At 41.1% G+C, this 12,753-nt stretch overlaps 1 protein-coding gene across 1 annotated transcript in view; it reads right to left on the minus strand.

Annotated features, from left to right (window-relative positions):
* LAMA3 (laminin subunit alpha 3) overlaps nt 1-12,753 on the minus strand; it is a 152,915-nt gene that overhangs the window by 38,704 nt on the left and 101,458 nt on the right. Inside the window, exons 43-51 of the mRNA XM_044424295.1 lie at nt 10,681-10,731; nt 10,191-10,342; nt 8,187-8,297; nt 7,294-7,405; nt 6,123-6,290; nt 3,719-3,915; nt 2,648-2,764; nt 2,223-2,377; nt 530-671 (exon numbers count right to left, since the gene is read on the minus strand). Of these exons, the coding sequence (XP_044280230.1) occupies nt 530-671; nt 2,223-2,377; nt 2,648-2,764; nt 3,719-3,915; nt 6,123-6,290; nt 7,294-7,405; nt 8,187-8,297; nt 10,191-10,342; nt 10,681-10,731 (1,205 nt within the window). The remainder of the gene's footprint in view (nt 1-529; nt 672-2,222; nt 2,378-2,647; nt 2,765-3,718; nt 3,916-6,122; nt 6,291-7,293; nt 7,406-8,186; nt 8,298-10,190; nt 10,343-10,680; nt 10,732-12,753) is intronic.

A 12,753-nucleotide genomic window follows, 5' to 3' on the forward strand; every position in this document is an offset into this window, starting at 1 on the left:
CTTGTTATGTTAGGCAGGAGATAGGATAGCCAATGAGCAGTGAGATGTAAGGTATATTGTTTCTTGCTTGGGAGACTGGCATAAACTAAAACAGGACAACTCTCTGAGATAGGACATTGCAACTTTCTCCAAAGCAGGGATGTGGAATCTTTTTCAGTCTGAAGGCCTAATTCTATTTTGGAGAACCTCTTGGGACCACATTCCAGAGATGCTCAAGGCAAAAATGCCAGCAAATTTTATCTTATAATTGTTGTAAGTCTTTGAAGAGGCATTTCAAAATTTTAGTATGTGGAAAAGCATCACAAAAGCTAGAAAACCACCAAACGATCAATGGTTGAAGGACAAGAGGTGAGGCCTTCTGTGAACCTTGGATTTCCCATGGGGGTCAGATCTAGCCCCCAGTCCTGAGGTTCTGCACGTCTGTGCCCAAGAATGCCCTTGTGCAAGCTCAACTTTAGCATGCAAAACAATCACAATGACTAAAAATCTACCCTGTGAGCATTATCACATCATTTTAGAATATTCTTACAGACAGAGCGGAATCTGCAGCATTGTTTGCACTATTCGCTGCTGCCTCTGCGGCTTTGATGGCATTGATGATGTTTTCATATGCAGTAGCAGCTTCCACAGCACAGGTCACAAGTGCATCCTTACTGGCATTTTTCTTGATCCTGTGGGGGGGAGGGGGGACAGCGGAAAATGTAGCAATCCAGAGAATGTAGGGTTAAGAGATTTTTGTTTGTCTTTGCTTATAAATATCTATCAAGACTGAGCATTCCACCAAAGTGTTTCTTTTTTAACATTGTGAAATCATGTTATGAGGCACTCCTTATGTGGCCATGGATCAAAGCGACCCATCCCCAAGAAGACTTTGCATGAAAGCAGCAAGGGGTAAATTCTTAAAACAGGATTTTAAAAATGAAACATATGGACATTTTTGCAAAATAAGGAATGACCAAAGTTAAGCCCTTATAAATTCATGGATTCCATTTGGAGAAGCTTAAGGACTTGCTTTGCTTACCTACTGAAATCAGTGAGCCATAAGTGAGTCTAACTTTGGTGAGATCGCACCTACATGCATAAGCTGTCCCAGTAACACTCCAGAATTTAAGCCCCTATCGCTTCATAGAAAGCTGGCTGTTCTTTCCAGGAGAAAGCCTAGTGCTCGCCACTGTACAGTTCTCTGCTGCTGAAAAAATTGTATCCATTTCCAAATCGCATTAGAAATGAGCTGTGGCAGCTTTCTAAGGGGGAGAGAAATTTGATTCACGTGAAGGAGAGAATGGTCATATTCCTGGCACTGGCTGAGGCATATTTCAGGAGCCTCTTGGGGGAAAACAACTCTAATGGCCTCTAGGGCACTTGCGAAGTGTTCCAGGGGTGAACAGCAGTGGGCAGCCCGGCAGTGTGGAGAGAAGCACCAGGTGTGGTTGCAGCGGCCGCCATCTGTGTTTCTCCCAAATGGTTCTAGGCCTCAGTGCAGGCATGCGGGGGGAGGGGGGGGGGCTAAGATGGCAGCAACTGCCTCACTTGTCACTTCCCTTTAGAGCAATGGTTTTCAACCTTTCCACAGCCGGGGACCTGTGAAAACAGGAAAACCACCTTGGGGACCACTGAGGCAGAAACCGAAAGCATCATACACATAATACATGTGTATTAGTTTCCAAACACAATACCAACATGATGCCAACCAAGGAAGAGGTGGTACAGCACTGCCCCCCTCACCCTTGGACTGGCAGGAAATCTCCCATGGACCAGCACTGGTTTGTGGACCAGTGGCTGAAAACCACTGTTTTACAGGACCAGGCAGTATGCTCAAACAGGGGAAAGAGTCCCTTGAACAATCAGAAAGGGAGGCAAAGGTTAGCTGCTGGGGCCTCAGCATTTGCCACATGCTGCCTGCCTTCCTGGGTTTGCAGGAGGAGCACACCAAGGTTCAAAAACCAGTTTAGCAGGAGTGGGCAACCTGTGCCCCCCACCATGTTTTGGTCTATAACTCCCATCAGCTCTAGCCAGCACAGCCAATGGTAAGGAACCATAGATGTACACCAAAACATGTGGAGGAGTCTTTCCCCTACTTCATCCTTAAATTGTCTCTTTTAAGACAGGCTAATCCTTTCTTTTACCTTTGCAGTGCACCATTTACACAGAAGAAATAGCATGCAACTCTAGCAAGGTACACAGTACTCTCAAATTATTCATCTGCAAAAATAAAAACATACTCTTCCAAATTTCTTGCCAGATCTTGTAACTTTCTGGCATGTTCTTCTGCTCTCACCACCAGAAGTTCCTTACTGGCTGATAAAGATTGACTCTTCACTTTTTCACTGAGATCCTTCCTTGCTCCATCCAACTGGGCAATTAATTTTTCATATTCCTGAAGTTTGAATGGAAATGCTATGTTATTTGTTGCAACCCAGAAGTTTTATAAAGCTGCATGAAATAAATGGCATTCTATTGTGCTTTAGTTTTCTGTGAAAATTGATAGCACAGAGGATTAGGCAGAAAAGAAAACATATTTTTCATACCACTTATATCTGCAAGCAGCTATTACTGCCTACAAAATCAAATCATTATTTGCAGTTTTATTTCCATTACAGTAACACAGATGCTCTCTCTTCACAGAATTATAGTATTACTTCAATACCTCTTTACTGTACTGCAGCAAGCCAAATACGCTGTTTGCCTGAGACAATGAATCTTCAGCGGAATTCAGAAGATCCAAGATGTTATTCTGTTGTTTAGTCATCTCTTCAGTCCGTTTCTGACAGAAAAATGAGGGACTTACTGATATATTTATTTTTTAACAGGACAAAATAGAACTCTCATGATAAATATTCTCTTCTACCCAACCATTGGCATGAGTTTGTCTCCTCTGCAATTCCAATTGGGGACTAGTGCAACATGTTTAATGATGAGATTGCATTTACACTGTGCCAGCTAATGCTAAATCAAACTTGGCATTAGAAGTCAAGATGCCAATCAAAGGCAGAAGGATATTTGGGAAAGAGGAGAAGAGCATTCTTCACTGGGCTGTTGGCACAGAAGTCTCCTCCTGCAAACCCATTCCCGAAATAACAAGGAGACAGAAAACTGCATCTTGTAAAACTATGGCTGCCACTACAGAGCTCAGTTATTAGTGTTCCATAGCCTGCTTCCCGCAAACCAAAGAGGGCTAGTCTGGGATCACAGGCAAGACCTTTGCCCTGGCATTATTCTTCAAGACCACACCAGCAAGACAAGATGTCATCCTAGAACTGAAGACTGACCTTTCTCAGAACCACTGGAGAATTATTTATTGACAGAGGTAACTACTTGCTTTCATTTTAGGTGTTCAGAATAAAAATGAAGCAGAAAACTATGGAACAATTTTTTACCAGTCCGTGTAAGACTGTGTCATTCCAGGTACTATCAGGACAAAGGAAATAACAGGTCTGGGCAAGCCAAATGATTAATTTAATGTTTATCAGTTTTTTTCCAGAGAAAGTACTATCTCAAGTCAAGTTTTTAAGAAATAAAATAGCAAGAGAAAACAGCATTGTCTAATTCCACTGGCCTTTCACAAAATTCTTTGGATATAGGGAACAGATAAGAGAAAAGAAGGGCGGCCACTACATTAGCATTAGCATTTGCCATTTATTTCTAAAAGACCTGGCATTTCACTTATTCTTTATTTAGTATGCCCACAGCAAATGAAAAATATTATAATCAGTTTTACCTTGATATCTTCCAAGAGGATTTCATTCTCTCCATTTAAACTTTCAGCCAGCTTGGTTTGTTCTTTTGCTTCTCTCAAAGATTCACGAAGATCACGGAGTTTAGATTCGTAGTCATTTAATGAATCTCTTACTGTTTTAATAATTCTTTGGTTTTTTGCTTGGTGCCTTTGTACCTCATTCCTTACACGCTCTAGCACTAGAAAGTTAAAGTGAGCAAAGCAAACTAAGAATAAATCTGAACTTCCTTGAACAGAAGCCCCATAGGGCTTGCTGGAGGAGGATGAGTATCCCACACAATTTAAGCCCTTTATGGACAACAGTTCTATTCTAGCTCAATCTTTCATCAACAAGTCAACGTTAATTGGATATAGTATCTGTGGTTGAAATTAGTATGCAGAGAAAACTGGACTTCCATTGTTAGTCTTTGATTTGGATTGCCTGCTTAAGTATGTCAAAATTCTGTACGCACTTAGAAATACAAGGAGTGGTCTCTTGCTGCTTGAAACAGGCAGTGCTGAGCCCACTCCTGAAGAAAGCCTCCCTGGATGCAAAGAACTCAATAATTTTAGGCCAGTGGGCAAGGTTCTTTGAGTGAGTAGTGAGTGACCAACCAGCTCCAGGCACTGCGAGACCTGATTATCTGGATTCATTTCAGTCAGGGTTCAGGCCTGTTTTGACATGGAAACAGCTTTGGTGAACCTGTGTCAGGAAAGAGACAGGAGGAGTGCAATCCTATTGGTACTCCTCCATCTCTCAGCAGCTTTGATACCACCAACCATGAAATCCATCTGAGGTCTGAGCTGGAAGTGAGGGGCACTACATGGCAGTGGTTTCACCCCTACCTGGATGACCAGATCCAGAAGATGGAGCTTGTGGGATACTGCTCTGCCCCTTGGATCCCTCAGTCTGGGGTTCCTCAGGGGTCACACTTGTCCCCCATGTATTTAATATCACATGAACCTCTGTGTGAGGTCATCTGGAGTTCTGGAGTGGGTTATCATCAGTATGACATACAGCTCTTTCTTTCCATCTTCAGCAGGTGAGGCTGTGGAATTGCTATAGTGGTTCTTGGCTGTGACAAAGGACTAGATGAAGCCTAATTTTATTTTTCCTGTCCATGTCCAAACAAGATTGAGGTAATGTTGGTGGGCAGTTCCTCTGGCTAGATGAACTGAGTTCGACCTGTTCTAGATGGGGTTGCAAGGTTTGTACCTGGGGCACTCCTTGAGCCACCTTTGTTGCTTGAGGCCAGGTGGCTTCATTGGTTCAGAGTGCCTTTTATCAGCTTTGGCTGGTAACAACTAGCAACAACAACAGCAGATAGCAAATGTGTTCTTGATTTTTAGATTTCTAAACATTGTATCAGTTTTTGCACAGTAAAAGCTCAACATATGAGTCTTAAGTTGGTTTCAGATTGCAGAGAACTATAACATTTTTGGAGCCACAGGAAAGTCTAAGGCAGAAGAGAATGGCTGCATGACTACTCCTGTTCCTAAGGCAGCACTACATCCTGTAAGCAGGCTGTTTGGTACCCAGTTTGAAGCTAGTCTGGGATACCAAGAGGAGTAGTTATTTGTGGAAGTGATCTACTAACATACTTGTTTAAAGTCTAATTCTATGGCACCCAGGTCTGAATCAAAATGTAAGTAGTAGAGTCAAACTTCAACCAGTGGACAGATATCCTGACAAATACCCTGTTGTGCTATATTCCATCAGCTAAAGGACTGGAGAATAAAGAAAAGTCTTGGACTGACTCATTATCTAGTAATTAAATAATTCAGGTATGAGTTTGCTACAGCTAAAATGTACTATTAGACCTTCATTGAATACCCACAATGTACTGCTGTTATTTCTTATATCACACCTCCATCAGAAAGCATTATTCACCTTTCCCATAATTTCTTCAGTAAACTCAGCAGCAGCAGCTAATGATAAGCAAGCACACAACAGAGGAGGTGGTGGTGGAAAGGATGAAATTCCACCTCATTGCTTGCTAACTCTGAAGGGTTCTCAAGTTTGACTTTTTGAAATGGAAAAAAATTGAACAGCAGGCAAATTGCCAGAGTTACAGGAAGCACACCAGGACAGCAATCTCACATTCAGGCAGTGGATTTGCCTACATTGCTCCCTGGGCAACTGAAATATACAGCCCACATGCCTTCTTCATGTCTTGGTTTTTCATATCTACCATTTTTATTTCTGTTCTGCATACCTCAACCCACTCTTTTCTGCTTCTGATTAACTAGATAAATAGATACATAACCAGTCTCCACTGCTCCCTTGCCTATCTCCACCTCCCACATCATACTGTCTACACCCCACAAGGAATTTCCAAATGAGGCAGCAGTTCTCCCCACCAGCCGCCTCCTAGCACTTCCACTCTGGAAACTCTGCAGCTCTTACAGCGCTGGGCTTCTTCTTTCTCCCTTTCTGCTTCTATGAGTTGTTGGCCAAAATTGCGTTTTCGCATCTCATCAATCATGTGTTGAGCTCGAGCCAACTCTTTGGCAGCATTTTCCAAAGGCAAAGAGGTTCCTCCTGCAGAAGTGCCAGCTATCTGTTCCAAGAGAACTATGACAGGGAAAAAAAATCAAAATCAAAGGTCTTTTACAGATTCATTGTCACACAGTTGTGTTGTATTCTTTTAAACCAAGAAGGGAACATTTTGGGAAGTCCTGACACCCTTCCTCAGAACCAAGACTTCCCTTATCCACAACAGGCCACCCAGTTTATTAATGGCAACTGGTAGGCACGTTATAACACTTTGTAATCTGCTCTGGCTTCTAGGCCATTTCCAGGCCGATTACCTTTAAAACCCTTCTGGCTTGGGACCAGGTCACTTGAAGCCTCACCTCTCTCTAGATATACCTGTCTGTTGTTAAGCTATTCATCAGCAGCGCTCCCCCAGCTACTGCTGTCAAATGATGTGAAGTGGCTGTTTATCAAGGAGAAAATCTTTTCAGAGGTGGTGTGTTGGTTACAGATTGCCTTTCTCGTAAAGACTTGCCTCCTTTGCAATCTTTTCAGCACCCAGGTGAAGACCATGTAGTTTTCCCACACTTTTAGCTTTTAAAGCATTTTAGGTCTTTCGACTAATTACTTTCCCCTGGGCTGGTACTGGTTTTATGCTAGCTTCTGCTAATTTTACATTAATTACAATAATACCCTTTGAATGTACATTAAGTCATTCTGACTTTGCTTGCATTTTATTAATTAATAAATTTGTAAACTACCCATGGACCTGTCAATGGGTCATATATAAATAAAGCAGAATTTCTAAGCATTACACAACTGGAAAGTGGGATGGAAACATTGCCTCAAAGATGCCATTTTAAGTAACATTCCTGTGGCAAATACAATATTTGCAATAGCTCTCAGGGCACAATCCAAATGTGGAGGCTTCTGCACATAGCTCATGGCGAACCATACCTAAGGCCACTGTTCATCCATGATGATTCCATAATCAGAGAAGTAAGCAGTACAAAAAAGGTCACTATTACATGACCTGAAATTATCCTCATAAAGCAGGACTGGATCAAGCAGAAAGAAGTAGAAGAACAGAAATGACTCTTACCCTTAATATTGGTGACAAGAATTTCTACTTTTGAAACCAGGTCTTTTCCCTTTTGGTTAGTCTTACTAAAGTTAATGAACAGTGTCTCTGCTTTCCTGTAATTATTTTCAGCCTAAGAAGAAAGATGGGTTAAAAATGAGATACAGCTAATCAACATTTAGTTAAAATGTTATTATTGAATGTTTCTTGACTGAAGCTAACATAATGTGCTATTAGTTATATGTGACCTCAGAAACCTGGTGAATGTGACATTTACTGGTCATTCTTAAGTTCCCAGAAGCAAAATGTCAGAAATGTTTGTGTCCTGTAAATATCATTAAACTTTTATACTTGTGATGTGATAATGTCATTTAGGATAGATATTAAGGTAACATTGAGAAATCTACCAAAGACATGGGAAATAATGGGAACTGTGAGCCTTTTTTTCTGACTAATTATGCTAGAATTATGCCTAGTTGCTTTTGTAATTTACTAACCTTTTCCAGTGCTTTTTTTGTAAAAAAAAAAAAAAAAATGGTGCCGGAACTCACATCTTGGGGTCACACTTTTACACTAAAAAAGATTTTTAGTGTAAAGCCTGTCACTCTACACACACATAAAGCCAGTCATTCTACACATACATAAACATAATAGTCGCCAGCCTGCAGTAAGCACTCCCTCACTATCAGCATGGACACAAAAGTAGCCTGCAGGCACTATGTTAATGATGTTTGCTGCTGATCTGCTACAGCCGGACAGGCGTTTCAAAATCACTTCGTAAAATCCATTGGAAAAACGGTGCCGGAACGCGTTCCAGTGCGTTCTATGACAAAAAATGACCCGTAAATTTCAGCATTTATCAAACAATTCTTACACTTGCAGCAGTAAATAAAAGGTATAACCCCCTACCCTACCTTTTCTTTTAGAATATTAATGTTATGATTAAGGTCAATGAAATCCGTCTCCAGTTTATCCACTTTTTGTCCTTGAGTGCCAATATTGGAATTATAGCGGTTCAACAAAATCTGGAAAGAAGGTCAAAACATAAAAAAGATGTGTGACAAGAGTCTAAAACCAAGCATATTTTCAGTATGGAATTGATCAAGAATAATATTTTACCCTATGCTGTCTATATAAGAAGATATTCAATTGAAAGACCTAGGCTGCAGTTCTATGCATATGGAATAATCACTGTTAAATCCAGTTAGACAAACTTCTGGGTAAACACATATGGGGCATATTGTTAACTTCCTGCAAAATGCATTTAGGGTTCAAGTACTAATCAGAACATATTCAAATATTTAATACATCCAACCCCTGTAAAGCATATGGCACCTACATAGCCCACGCTGGAGGCAGTTCGCATGGCAGAATAAAAGACCCAGAGTTTGGCAGCTGAGCAAGAGAGAACAGAACATGGAAAACTAGTTTGTTTACTTATTTTATTCTTAATAATTATACGCAAGCTTATCTGTTAAAAAGCTACTGAGATGCTATATAATCATTCCAAATACTAATACCTTAAAACAAGTTTAAGTGCAGAATCCTATGGCCTCCTGACATTGACTGGGGGAGCGGGGGCACAGGCTAAGTTGGAGTCCCAGCTGTGACTTTGGAAAACACTCTGAGGTTTGAACAGGTCCCTTGATCTTAGGGAGCCCTCCCTTCTCCTTTGCAGCCATGGCAGCCCTCTCTACATTGGCTGCACCTGACCATCCATGAAACTGGTATGGGTGGAAGACATTCCTGAGGTTGGGGAGGGAAGGGGTGAGGCAGCTCTGTCCTCCAAAGAATACTGGTGGTGCCTCAGCTTATTCTCACAAGGAGGAGGAAGGCGAATAGATGTGGTGGCAATCTTAGCCTCTTGCCTTCCACTAAGGGCCAGTAATCCTCCAAGTTCAGAGAGATTTGGACCACCATATTGAATGGCACCTTAAAAACATCACAACTATACATTTGAACATTCCACAGTTTGTAAGGCAACACAGAAGAAAGCCATTTTACAAGTGTACAAGAGGCTGTTACAGGTAAAGGTGCCCTTGGCACTGCACCTCCTGCAGATCTTAATGCACAGAAAGCATCAGAAGAGCATACAAACCCCCACCAAATATGTCCTGTTTAGGATACAACTTCCTAAATATAAAGGCATGTGCCACATTGATGAACTGGAATTATGGGAGGCTGTGGTGCAGAGCGAAGCCCTATATGTATCTTTCAGTGGGGAAATGTAAGTAGGTCCCACACTGCACAGTCTATTACTGTGCAGACCTATCTCAGAAATTAATTCTGTCAAAGCCAGGCCTAGCAGCTGAGGTTAGGCAGCCCAACACCCTTACTGATAGGCACTGCAACGTATCTACAATACATGTAGTAACAACAATGGTTCTGTGTAGGATTATGGACGAGAGCAGATGCCATGGGAACCTCAGGAAGGGTAGGGTCATATTTGGGTCCTGTGCCATGTGGGTTTTTTAAATATAAATTTAACTTCCAGTGCTTTGACTTGTGCATGGAAATAGATCCAATTCTAAAGGAGCAACCAGATGAATTTTGCCTGCCCCAGATAGTAAACTAGCAGCTCTGGCTTTAGCCAACTGAGGTTTCTAGGAAGACTTCAGTAGTAGCCCCACAAATAACACATTGCAATAGTTTAATCTGGAGTAGCTACAAGGGACTTCCCTCTGACCTAAATCCAGGAACAAACCATGCAAGCCACTGTTGCCACATGGCCGAGTCATTCTGACACACACTTCTGTCCCCACCCACATGGGATCTTCTCACATGGTTTTCATATACCTGCAACTGCTTGTGAAGGGCTCCTTGCGGTGCAGTAAACCTGAAAATGAACCTGCTAAAGCTAAAACAGTTAACCTGCTTCTTCCCTCACCCCTACCGCAAAATGGCAGATTTCAGGTTACCTTCAGTTGTCTGACACGGTCTTCCAGATGCTTCATTTGTCCCAGAGTGTGGGCACTGCCACTGATATCCTGCATCTGAAACTTAATCACATGGAGCTCTGCCTCCATTGTACTCAAATCCTTCAGCAAAGTAATTACACAGCTATTACAAGCTGAATGGAAAGGAAATGTTTTTAGTAAGTGCAGAGAACAGCCCCACTGAAAAGGTAATGTGACACCAAAACACTGCCCTTCTAGGAACTGCCATCCACCACAAAGGCCGCAGAAACTCAAGCCTTATGTTTTGGAGACTCTTCATTATATGCCTCTAACTGTCTATTCTTTTTCCAGAGTAGCTTCCCCACCCCTCTTTCCTTTTGATGTTTAGCTAACTGGGGTTTGAAAAGCTTCATCATGTCAGCAAATATCACTGATCTTTTTAATCTCCTATATAAAAACAATTATGACCCTATAAACCAAACAGCCAGGCTACCCAAATACTGTTACTCACAATCGCAGTCTTCATGGGGATCAATGTCTTTTGGCTCTTGGCTTATGCATTCTGGAAATTAAAAGGCAGTGGTGAAGGAGAGGTAAATTCTTGGCATTACACTATGCAACACAGGTAATAATCAGAAAATGAATATTGTGATGTAATGGACGCCCCGTACACTCACTGAAAGCTGAAAATATCTCTTAGTACTTTAGTAAATAAGGCAAAAATTAGGCTTCAAGCTTTCCAACAGCGATATAGCAGCTTTGGATCAGAGAGCACATTTCTACTTTTCAGGATCACTGGGCTGGACCCAACACTGTCATTCCACTAGCAGAATTAGTTCTGTCAGGTCTACAAGAGGAAAATTGCACCCCCAGCTCCTGTTGCACCCTTAATGCCTGCCCTAGGGATGCTGAGAAACCTCTGGAGCAGATTTTAGTGTGGTGTGGAAGAGAGATGGAGAAATTCCCTGTGACTGCTTACGTATTTATTCAGAGGAGGAAAAATGCTTGTGAATGTACCATTTAACATGATTTGGACTATGAACATGTAAATAATTCAGCAGTTAAAAGAGAATGGAATGCTGATAAGCCTACTATACCAATAAACAGCTCCCAAATTTCGCAGTGAAAAAGACCAGAATTTTAATTTGTGACAATTACACAGCATGGAACAGGCTGGATTTATAAAATTGAAATATTAAACCTATTCCATACCTGAATGAAAAGGAACTGAAATATACAATGACAAAAGATGCCTGAAATATTAGAACAACAGTGAAGGATGTGGTTTATTCTCCCCACATCTTGGGCCCCGTCCAACATTATCTTCAATAGTGCTTGGAGTTACTGTAATCTGTCTCCCTTCGACATTGCTTTATAGTGCTGTAAATCTGAGATGACACCAGAGGAGTCCATACCTTGGCTCTTTTTCATGCCTATCATACTCTAGCTCCACCGAGGGATGATACTGAAATTTGAAGGAGCAATACCCACAGACCAGGCTCCCTCCAAGTGACCTAGAAGAGGTGATGGAGGCAGCAACGGACAGGCCCAGCTTTACTACTTGTGGCATACTTGTGATTTTAAAAAATATTTTAGAGCTTCATTGGCCAGACAAGGCATGTATATACTTAGAGTGCCTTGATCTAAATGAGTTAGAATTGTGAAACTTCACATGAGCATTCCCTCCCTCCCTCCCTCCCCCTCTCTCTCTCTCTCTCTCATTCTTGGTATCAGAGTTGGAAAACAAATTTTGCTTTCAAATATTCCCACTGCCACTGTGACCATTAAGTCTGGGGTCTGAAGTGACCTAGTTATTTCAGTGCTATGAAAAAAAATTAATATACACTAAGCCTAAGTTACATGGAACACAAGGATCTTTATGGAGCATCCATGCAGCTGCCACTACAACCAGCTGGTTTCAAGCACTCAGAGGATCAATTTTCCATCTGCTGCTGAGTTGAAAGTAGCAATTCTAGTCAAGTAAATATGAAGCTGGAAGGCCAAATGGTACAATTACTATTAATAATAAATATTATTATTTTGCTGAGGACATATGAAGTCCATCTCTTTTAACCACTGACCATCACATGTTCTAATATACCTCAAATATATTTCATTATATGTTAAAAGTCAGTACCAAACAATTATAAATTATAAAATTATATATAAATTATATATAAATTATAACCAAATAAATATGACTTTAATTATAGCCGATGTAGTATTAACAGCAGGCAAAAATGGTACAAGATTACAACAGCCATAGTGTAAGACATCAATGACATCAGAGTCTGCTAAAATAACCACACAGCTGATATGACTGCTGATGCTGAAAGAACAGGCTAAACCTTGGAATTATAATGAATTCTGAGTCAAGATATAACTTGTTCTAGTAACCTTTAATTTCATCTAAGAGAAAAACATGCTAAAATACTTTCGTCAGAGTCAGCAATAACACAATTCTAGTAAGAAGCTTCTGAATAATGGAAACCAGGGGAGAATATAACACTATTTTTGAGAAAGAATGAATCATGGCCAGTTCATATTAATTGGTTCCTTTTGCTGTATGTTAAAAGCAGCCACG

The sequence above is a fragment of the Varanus komodoensis genome, unplaced genomic scaffold (genome assembly GCF_004798865.1).
Source record: "Varanus komodoensis strain SLA01 unplaced genomic scaffold, ASM479886v1 scaffold14_1, whole genome shotgun sequence".
NCBI lineage: Eukaryota > Metazoa > Chordata > Lepidosauria > Squamata > Varanidae > Varanus > Varanus komodoensis.